At 44.0% G+C, this 11,125-nt stretch overlaps 1 protein-coding gene and 1 long non-coding RNA gene across 2 annotated transcripts in view; both read right to left on the bottom strand.

The window, feature by feature from the left end:
- Positions 1-1,508: 1,508 nt before the first annotated feature.
- LOC139050943 (uncharacterized) lies at positions 1,509-9,256 on the bottom strand. The gene is made up of 2 exons (XR_011509157.1): positions 7,265-9,256; positions 1,509-2,036 (listed from the first exon to the last, which is right to left on the bottom strand). It is a non-coding gene; the product is annotated as an uncharacterized lncRNA (long non-coding RNA).
- A 43-nt stretch (positions 9,257-9,299) lies between these two features.
- Positions 9,300-11,125, bottom strand: part of pcx (pecanex) — a 78,152-nt gene continuing 76,326 nt past the window's right edge. Inside the window, exon 38 of the mRNA XM_070527255.1 lies at positions 9,300-10,600. Within this exon, the coding sequence (XP_070383356.1) occupies positions 9,993-10,600 (608 nt within the window). The 3' untranslated portion in view covers positions 9,300-9,992. The remainder of the gene's footprint in view (positions 10,601-11,125) is intronic.

Here is an 11,125-nt window from a genome sequence, read left to right as displayed (position 1 = left end):
GCCGCATACCCAGAGTCGATTCAATCAAGGTCTTGGGCATGATCATTGAGTCGGGGGGTACAAATGGCAAGACTATATGCAAGCTAATTGCTAAAACTGAAAGTGCTGTTCGTTTAGTTCATAGGGTATCAAATCGGCATCATGAACTCAAGGAGGATAACCTCATTCGACTAATGCATGCCTTCATTCTGTGCCACTTTACATATGTGGCAGCTATGCATCGATGTAACGAGCAGAGCGGGATAAATTGAATGCACAGCTTAGGAAGATTACTAAGCGGGTTTTTGGGTTACCCGTATACACTTGTACAGAGCGCTTAATGCAGCTTGTCATTCACAATACTCTCAAAGAGATTGCAGAGGCCCAGGAGCGTGCACAGCTAACTTGCCTCACTACAACGAAGGCAGGGAGATCCATCTTGCAGGAACTCGGATATCACCCCGATAGACTAGCGCAGGAATTCTCCGACGTTCTTTCGTTGACTCGTGAGAATATTACGGTCGCGCCCAAACAGGCCGACAGACTTCTTGGGGGCAAGGCAATCACGCACCACTTCATTTATTGGTTTCCCACACATCAGGGTCAGATAAAGGGTACTCCTCCCAACCTCAATGAGTCGGCTCACGGGGCTGCGCATGAACTTGCTCACCGTGGTACCCTCGACCAATTGGAAGCCGACTCCCCAGAGAACAGGGACACGCCCTCCACCTACAACGAGATTACTAAACACTACTATCTCAGCCGTAGAACCTACTTTGTTCCTCATTCATGGCTCAATAGAGCTCAAGCATTAACGCTCCATCTACTACAAACGAATACTTTTCCCAATCCATTGCTCTTACATAAAATCTATCCGGATACTTCCACCAATGCTACCTGCCGTGATTGTGGAGAAATAGCCACGTTAGACCACATGCTCTAGCGGTGTGCCCGGTCGGGCTCTATCATCGATAACAGCTCGGCCAGATGGGAGGCACTTCTCCACAACCCTCTTCTGGCTGACCAACTCTGGGCTGTCCAGGAGGCTCGGCCTTCTGATTCCCACGTGGGTGCGGCCTGCTTCGTGAATCCTCATGGTCTGCAGGACTTCATTAAAGCTTTACCATACCATACCTCCATACCTAGATGTTCTTGTAGAACTAGAAGTCGAATGTTTGGCCTGCTACTCGGGGTTGGCTAAACATGACCAAACTTATTAGTTGTGTAACATCCCGAAACCAACAGCCTAAAGCAATTGCCGTGCATGTGCAACAATAGGAAAAAAAATTGTATGCATAGCTCTCCCCAAGACCACGTTTAGCTGTTCTTTTTGCCTCTTGGAAAAAGCATCACAATATCCTGAGCAAAAAATACGACCTCAAGTATTTCATGCGAACAGACCAGCAAACAGTCTAGAACATGTCTGTCATCTGCTCAAACTCTATCTTAACTCTATCTTCATAATTTTTGTGTTGATATACAATTTCTGCAATTTGCCACCAGCGGAAATAAATGAACACACAGACGCCTTCTTTGTATTGATGGTTTAATAGGCAATACAAAAAGCAATGCACTGATGGGTTCTCAAGGTACTAGACCCCAGGAACATAAGAATATGAAGAAAACCTCTTCAATCCATTCATCAACGGCAACTTGCAAATCAGTAGAAAAATGCTTAAAGCTAGAAGCATCTCAGTCACTTCATCCCAAGGGGATACACACGATGCAATCACACAAGAGTCAGCTGTACAGCAAAAGGAATCGTGCCTCAGTTCAAGACTAGGAGAACAAGAGCTCGGTTCCTGCGGGCCACTGTTGCAGCCACTGTTAACACCGCAAATAGGAATCAAGTTCATTCCACAGGAGCTCAACAAGGTAGCACACACACACAGTCACACAATTAAGAACCAAAGCCGGAAATGAGGATAGAACTATGTACAATGTGTCCCGTATCACATGCTTGAATTGTTCTAAGCTTTACTGGACGTCCTCCAAAACGAAAATGGCCGATGACCTTTTTTTTTTATTTCTTTTTGTACAGTATGTACAACTGGTACCTGTTGGAAAAGGGCATCAGTCAAATGTTCTACTGTGTGTTTAAAAGGGTGACTAGCGAGTTCTTGCTGCTGACCTACAAGCACTGATAACCTGCGGTTACTGCTCTTCTTGAGGCAATAAAGTTAAAAAAACTTTAAAATAAATAAGCAAAGCTCGAGCAAGCGTTGTGAATTGGATGTTTGTGCACTTGATACTCTTTACATACAGTACACAATACTATTAAAAATTAACGCAATTAACGAGATGCCTCAGCAAACAGGTTGGCAGAACATTGGCATTCTTATGGCGAGTTCCAGTGTGACAGTATTTAGTGTTTCACGCTTTATGAAGTTTCACGCTAGTTAAAAAAAGAAATACAAATAAACATGAATGGTATCCTGTGCAATTGGGAGCCCTTCCCCATTACTGCCCAATACTGATGACAATTACCACAATTAACGAACTGCATCAGCATACAGGATGTCGGCAAGACCTTGGCTTTCTAACAATAACTTCCAGTGGGTAAAATGAAGCAGTGTTATGCAAAGAGATTCGCACCGACAAAGCAAAAATGAATCAAAGTTATACTTTGCGTGAACTGGTACCTTGTGCAAATGATGTCTCTCAAATTCAGCGTATTTTTACCAATTACGATTACCACTAATCGGCTGCAACTTTGAATGGAATGTTGGCCAAACAATGGCATCCTTTCGACAAATTCCAACAAGTGAACAGTAGTATTTCCAAGCATACAGTTTCCAATTAACAAAATAGAGAAAACAGAAACTTAAAAGATTGCACAAGCTGCTTGCTTTTGCATCTTTGTCCCATGTACATCCGCAGCATGAAAATAATTGGTCACCATAATTAACCAGCTCCATCAAGAAACAGGATGCGAGCAGAAAAATTAGCATCGTTGCAGTAAATTTCACTGGGTGAACAGTAGTAGTGCATGCAATTTCATGTTAAAAATAATCAAGCTATATCTCTAGTGTCTGTATGCATCACCAGTATTGTTCAGATGAACATTCACGTTCCAGGTAGCATGGATAGTGACAGGCAGTACATGGATTTACATAAACTTCCTCCCTCTAGGTTCAAGTGTACCTACGATTTCCTAAAATCTTCAAGCTCGCAAAGACTACAGGACCTACCATTTCTCTTTTGCTGCATTCATATCGTAGTTACAGAGAAAAGTACTTGTTTAGATCATTAAAAGTTATATACCTGTGGTCTGTTATATACCTGGTGTGTCTGAAGGCTGTATACATTTAGGGAAACACGCGCTTTAGTGTTGTGCTCTGATCACATAATGAAAATTACACGATAAAATCGATTATTCTTGTGGCGTGCATGCAAAATAGCGGAAGCCAACGCAAAAATAATGAAGCTACAGCGTGGCTTCGCAACACAGCCAAGTGAAATTGTACAAAGATCTACTTACTAAAAATTCTAACTGCAGTTAAGCAACCAAAGCACAAATGGTTGTATTTCCTAATGAACAATTTCATTTGAAGTTTTTTTTTTTTTTTGGCTCTTCGTCAATAGCTTGGACGGAGCCACATCGCCATTATAGCAGGGCATTGGTCATTTGGCATGACAAATGAAAAGAATGGAAAAAGAAACTTGTCAATATAAAATATTCACGCAGGGTTCTGCCTAGTAATGTTATTGTGAAAAACTATGCCGTTCCCAAGTGCTCTTTTAAGGGCTTCTGTTGGTACTGGCCGCGACATTGAACTGGAGGCTGCAGCACCATCACTGCATTAGTGCGGATAGGCAGTCGGCCACGTGCATTGGAATGTACACAGTGGCATTTTGCTGCTGGCAATTTCAGCTGATTGTATGCTTATAAAGCGCACTGACTGCAGTGAAATGGTAATATGTTCCTCTACAGTTCAACATTCTCGCTCGAAATGCACAGAACATTCCCATACTGCGTGATTAAAACGCAAACTGTCATTCGTACAGGAGAGTGGCAGTCAGCTGCATAGTCTGTTTCAGCGCTCCCTTGGTGTTTCTTTGTGCGTGTTCCGCTTGCGTTCTGCCTGTTCTGTCGGTATTGTTGTTGAGCAACTGACCCAATGCAGTAATTTCTGGCAATATTGAACAGGTTTAACAAAAAGCCTTTTATTATGTTAACTAGTAATGTGCACTCTACTTCACAGCTTGTATGCATCACTTTTGTGCTGTGAAGTCCGAGACAGTTAAACAGTAAACAAGCCATGTCACTGTGAGTGAGTATGCTTTATGATTGCCATGTTGATCCGCACATTATTTTTATCGCAGTAACAATAAAAACATCGCATTTATGAACAAAAAAAGAGAAATAAAAAGGACAAGAAGGATTACGGTGCATGACGGTGATGCGGAAGCTTTCAACTTATACTAAGCGCCAAAATACGAGGGGAAATCAAAAAAGTGTTGCAACTTGGCTGTCCCCAAATATCTGACAGTGATCTCTCTCTACCTTTTGTTTAGGTCATCTCTGCAGCCTAGCAAGGTCTGAATATCAAGCCTTCCAGTTTATAACTTGGTCTGCACCAGTCAGTCAAACATGGCGTTCTCCCATGATTTCAAGCTCGAGTACCGGAGCGTTATCCAATTTTTCTGCAAAGAAGGAAGTTCCGCCTAAGAAATCCACAGTAGGATGGTGAAGGTGTACGACAGGGAATGTCCTTCACATGCTACAGTGACTTGGTGGTTCAATGAGTTTAAACATGGCCGCGTGCACGCGGAAGACAACCCAAGGTCAGGGCGGCCGCCCACTTCAACCAATTTGGACCATTCAGCCTCAGCAGACAGCCTTATCATGAATAATCGCCGAATCAAGGTGTCCAAAGCTGCTGGACAACTGAACATTTCGTATGGCAGTGCTTTCACTATCATTCACAATGTTTTGGGTGTGTAGAAGGTCTCGGCACGATGGGTGCCACAGAACCTATCAGCACAAGATGGATACCACCGCTTGCGTTCACCAAGGAAACTTTGCACCTCTATTCAAGCGACCCAGAAGATTTTTTGTCCAGACTTGTGACTGGAAATCAGATGCGGCTGCATCAGTGGGACCCAGAAACAAACAGCAGTCTGTGCAGTGGAGGCATTTGGGGTCCCCTCCCCCGAAAAATGCAAAGACCCAACGCTCAGGGAGGAAAGTGATGGCGACACTTTTCTGGGACGTGAAGGGGATCCTGCTCATTGAGTATCTTGAAAACAGTAGGACAGTTACAGGCGAATACTATGTCAACATTCTTCGAAAACTATGTAAAGCCATTGTGCAAAAATGCCGAAGATTAGTGACAACAGGTGTCCTCCTCCTGCATGGCAATGCCCCGGTTCACAGGTCTCGTGTTGCCCAGGCTGCCATTCGAGAGTGTGGTTTCGAACAGCTGGACCACCTACCGTACAGTCCCGACCTGGCCCCGAGTGACTTTTATACGAAGCATACTAACCACACAACCACACTCTTCCTTGCTGCGCTGCGCACGGCCGCGTAGCTACCATATGACGTCATAACAGCTGCAAAAGCGGAGGCTCAACTCGTGCGCTCGCTTGCGGCCGCGTAGTTACATAGCCGGGTCTCAGCTCGTGCGCTCGCCTGCATGAGTTGTTTCTACGTCTAGCCGAACCAAATATAGCCAAGCAACAGCAGTTCACCAGGCTAAACAGTGGTTCAACAACTAAAATAAAGGCTAGTATGCTTCGCATCCTGGGCTTAACCTTAGCTAAGCCACAGCCATTTTTTTTAATTTCCGAATTTGAAGAAACAACTCAAGGGAACGAGGTTTGACGACTTGAACTTGCTTCAAACTGCCACAGAGGAGTGGCTTGACAACCAGGAAGGAAGTTTTTTATTTTTGCAAGGTATCAAAAGCCTTCCAGGAAAATGGGAAAAGTGCATTAGTGTGAGGGGAGATTATGTTGAAAAATAAGTTTTCCAGGGTCTGGCAGTTTTCCTGATATGCAAGTTGCAAAACTTTTAGATCATTCTTCGTATTATGTTGTTTCCTTTATAGAATTGCAGGGAAAACACGGGGAAGGCAGGAGATGGAAATTCAAGACGATGAGCTAAACGAGAACAAGGTAAAAGCGAGAGCCTTTATTGAAGTAAATAATGGCTGCTACCTTCAGTTAAGCTGGCACAGCTGCCGAAAATAAGTGTTAAGATGTTCTGTCTAGCGACTGCCATGTCGCACCTGATTCTCGATCATGTGATACTCACTTCTCGTTTCCCTTTTCTAACAGAGAATTACAATGCTAAACTGCCATAATTCAGTTAAGAGGCAAAATGATTTCTTTGTAGTGGGATCAGAACCATATATATAAATATACCTAAGCGCACAAAAAGCTGGTCATGTAACTAAGCAAGCGTCATGCAATTATATGCCTAAGATATACAAGTTTCTAGGATATTTTTTTCGACGTACTACACGCCACTTCGTTTTTCATGGCATTAAAGGGTTATGGAATCATCTTAATTTCGCGACCAGAGTCACTAAAGCGCTTCACTCACTTCACGCTGTGACGACTATTTCTATAGAACGCAAAAAGCGTTTCTGATATGCTTGAAACAAAAAGCAGTAACAAATTTGAAATCATTAATGAATGAAGGGTGCAATGCTTACATATCGCACTCTTGACATGTGTAGTGATTGGTATTATTACAACGTAAAAGATTACAGTGCAAGGCCATCAAAAAGTACATCATCTGAAAGGCATAGCAGCATTTGCACTGTACAGGCAGGGCTGAGGTAATACCAATCATTCGTGGTGCTCTTCAGACATTCCTGGCCCTTGCGCCGTTAAATGCCACATATAATTATCATCATAATAATAGCACAGAAGCTGCTAGCCACTTTGCTACCTCCATTAGAAGAGAGACATTAATCTATCTGTCCCTTGATATTTTCTAAGCCATCAATGTAAGCTTTGTTTCAACATCTAAATGTGTTCTTTCATGTTGAATATAAATTTCACTGAATAAGTCGGCCCAAATGTTGCTGCTGCCTCTACAGTTGGTTAATTGCACCCCACTAATTTTTTTAACATCTTAGAATGAGGACGAAACATTGCAGAAGTGAAGCTTTGCAAACTCTAACACCTAAATATAACTAAGGGCTGTGCCATTCGATTCAACAAGTTTATCATGTACAATCTTTGCCTTTCAACAGAGCCTGCTAACTCATCGAAGTCTTTATAGAAAGAGAAACATGCATGTGAACGCTAATTATAAAGCAGTGCAGCTAACCTGTTCAGCATCGATCCATAATCTCTTCCACAACCAAACATCCTTTTAGGACACCATCGTCCCCAACAAGAAAAGCTTTTGATGCAGCTGGACATAATCCTGCAGCCAGATCACTGAAATCTAGAAAATGAAAAGCCATTCAATACATCGATGTGCAGAAATGAAACACAAGGAGCACCAGTCATGCACATAGTATATGTACTATCTATCTGTGCCTGCATGGAAAGCAGGTACATGTTGCGAATTGGAGATATTCAAAGTTCCTTGAGCAAGCCTGCCTGCAGAATACTCACTACAATGACTTCTTTCGTAACTCTGTTGGTGCAATTCGCCAACAGTGTCAGATGTGCACCGTATTGCATGAATTTCTAGTGTAATGTGTTGTGGAAGGACATGTCCAGCTCTGATTTACCTAGGTTTAACAAATATATTGGTGTGTACTGAACCTAGAAGAAGTTCAACCTAACTCTAAGAGTTGCGCTTACTGAATAATGCTTACACTAAAAGAGGTTTTTATTAAGTCTGAACGGAACGTTAGCATTATCTACTGACTGTATAATACCTCAAAATATATTGCAATAAGTCTTTGAGTGCAGCGAGTGGCTGACGAATATGGCAGCTTAGATTTATCTTACATTTAACGATTTACTTATGCACACTGAACCTAGACCTACAGGATGTGCATACTTGATAACGTTTGCACTCAATCAGGTTTTAATTATAAGCCTAAAAAGACTACGAACCAGGACACCTCTAAACAGATCAAATCAACAGTATTTTTCAAGTGAAGACATGCACGGAACTGCCATGTTTATGGCATTGAAGGCAGGCTTGCTCATGAAATTTTGCGACATTGCCTATAATAGCCCAAGTATCACTGCAGAGGGCACACAATGAGCCACACCGAAAATGTCAACGCAAGTTATGTAACGAAGTCAAACCTTCACCACCCATTTCCCATTGTGGCTGACAGACCAGCCAACTAAGACATTGTCATTGTAACTGGAAGGAATACGGTTCAAGTACTAACGCAGATCAGTATGTCAACAAGCCTCACAGACTGTGGCTTCATATAAAACAGGGTGTTCGTCTTTTCTTACAGTGATGGCAAGAGAAGCACACAAACAAGCAGACAGCACATGCGGACATTCACACCAAGCCACAAGGACGTGGATGACAAGGAACCATCAGCACCAGGACGAATGCACACTTTAAGTAGTTAGAACCAACGACAACAGCTGAAACTATCTGCTGTCAAAACAAGTGCCAACAATGTGAACAAACACACTTTCAATTCGTGCATTTTGGGCTGACAGTTTTTGGTGAGAAAGAAATGAACCTAAGAAAGCGACGGAGTATATCAACAGCAAATTCACAAAGCACAACAGAAGTACCGCAACAGTAGAACTTTGAATAACAGTGTGATTTTTACACAAGACAAAAAAATATAATGGGTACCATTGTCATTTGTGATGAAGTACATAGTTGTAACACATAGTTGTTGGTCATCACAGACGATACAGTACAACATAGAGACACAGGCACGCATGCACATGCACACACGTGCAAACACACACACACAAACACAAAAACACCCAAAGAGAACATGGACGCAGCAGAGTGAACTTTGCAGTTGTGGCTGGAAATGGCTTCCCTCCCTATCAATTCAGGTTCAAGGCTCACATGACTTGCATTATCTTGTCTTTCTGCTCACTAAAAAGCTAGAGGCAGAACTCGGCCCATCACACAATGAAGAGAGATGCGGTTCCCAGGTACGACGACATATTGTCGTGCCGCTATGGAGGAAATACTACAGCAGGTTTTCAACAAAGCACTCAAAAGGTCCATCCATGAGGGTGCCACAAGAGGGGATTTTCTGGGTCCATGGGTTTTGCACCATTCGGTGCATTTAGTGAAAGAGTACAAAGTATGTCTGACCTTTAACCACCGTGCACAAATGTGAATCGGGTTTTGGCTTATCCCACTGAATATATATATATATATATATATATATATATATATATATATATATATATATATATATATATATATATATATTCTTCTCAGAATGCATCACCAGCTGTAAAGTAAACCTGCAGTGGCAGCTGAAATGAAAGGTACATGCAGGTCGTCCCCATTGAAGAACAAAGTAAAAGAAGTGAATATACAAGTTAATCAGATCACCGTCCCACCTGAAGTGCACAAATTGACTATTGCGTTGACTTTGTTGACGGCAGTCTGGCAACTGTGGCATTCTGTAAGGAAGTGCTTCCTGTCGTAACCGCTTAGCCCACCGGTCGGAATAGTGGCCGAACTTTCGGCGATGCTGACTGAGAGTGGTCATGTTTGAAGCAAGTCTGGCTATGCTTCACTGCTGAACTCTCAAGCGCAGTGGGGGCAGCATGGCCAGACCCCTCCATGCAGCATCCATCGGGAGTGACGATCCAAGATGGTAACAGAATTGCGATGCCTGTGCACCTTGCCTCATTTGCTGACCGAGCGCATGCACACCCAAGGAGCCTACATTGACTCAGACTTAACACATTCTTTGTTATGACAGTCCAGCAGCCAGTGCCATCTCCTAGAATGCCCTATTGACTGTAGCTTGCATCTAGCAGTGGCAGTAGAATCATGTGAGATCGCTGTGCCTGGCTTTGTTCACCAAAATAAGCAAAAATATGCAAGGTGCATCAAGATGGCCTCCCTTCACAGGGTGTTAAAAACTCGCTCAGATGTTGACTTTTTCCGTTGATGGCACACCGGAGACCATTGCTGTCTCCCGGAGGGCACTTCCAGCCGTAGTGGCGATGCTTGTGGGAATGCCGACCGATGACGCTCCGGCAATGCTGACGAGACTGGTCAGGTTTGCTGCAAGACTGGGTATGTTTGCCGCTATGCTTCCCGAGTAAAGAGGGGGCACTGCTGCTGAAGCCGAGCTCCTTCGAGTGACCTCGACCACAAACGGTCCCGAGCATGCCGCTCCCAGGGGCGGCTGCTCCACGATGAATGGCTGGTGCTGCTGCCTCGACGGCGTGGTGCTCAGGATTGTCACGCCACTGCTGGGTGTTGTCCCGCCAGGCTTGTACACGAGCGAGGACGACACCGTGAGGTTGTTGAGTGAGGTCCTCGTGAAGCTGGTGCTGTTACGGCCGAGGCTGCTCAATGTGCTCCCGCGGCCGATGCTGCTCGAAGCCGATGTTCGGCCGACGCTGCGGCTCCCCTGGTCGAGTCCGGCACCGATGCCGCCGCTGTTCCCGCCACCGCCGCCGTTACTGCTCCCAGTTTCTGTCCCTGTGTAGCTCACCGAATGCGAGCCGCTTGAGTGGCTGCGGCGGGCTGCGTTTGCATGAAACAAGAAAAAGCACAGAGAAGGTTCTTTTGCTTTCTTTTCTTTATTATTATTCTTTCTTTCCAAGGGAACGCAACCCTTGTTCAGCTGAACAGTTAGCGGTGGTATGGTCTAGCGATCACTTCTGAAAGAATTCACGTGACTCAGCACCAAAACATCGGCACATGTGGCTGACAGCATCCCAGGCACTGTGTAAAGGCACTGTATCAAGCTCGCCATCTTTGCCAAGTGTGAGCAACACTGTTGTAATCTGGTGCAGGCTCTCACATGCATCTGATGCAGACTTGCACCTAAATTTCACAAAGGTGGCCACATCCCCTAAAGCGATCGTGTGAAAATACTGCCACTGTTCTCGACTGGTACTAACTCCTATGGCACAATTATATGAAAAGTCACCACTGATAGGGACAATTATTATCTGCACCAAAAAGTAGCACCCGAAAGTAGCTTCATGCCTATTTCTGGTGCTACACTGGGGTTGAAGACAAGTTTCCTCTTTTGCAAAACTTGCA

This window comes from Dermacentor albipictus, chromosome 10 (assembly GCF_038994185.2).
Source record: "Dermacentor albipictus isolate Rhodes 1998 colony chromosome 10, USDA_Dalb.pri_finalv2, whole genome shotgun sequence".
Lineage (NCBI taxonomy): Eukaryota > Metazoa > Arthropoda > Arachnida > Ixodida > Ixodidae > Dermacentor > Dermacentor albipictus.
This window is presented reverse-complemented; position numbering and strand designations above follow the sequence as displayed.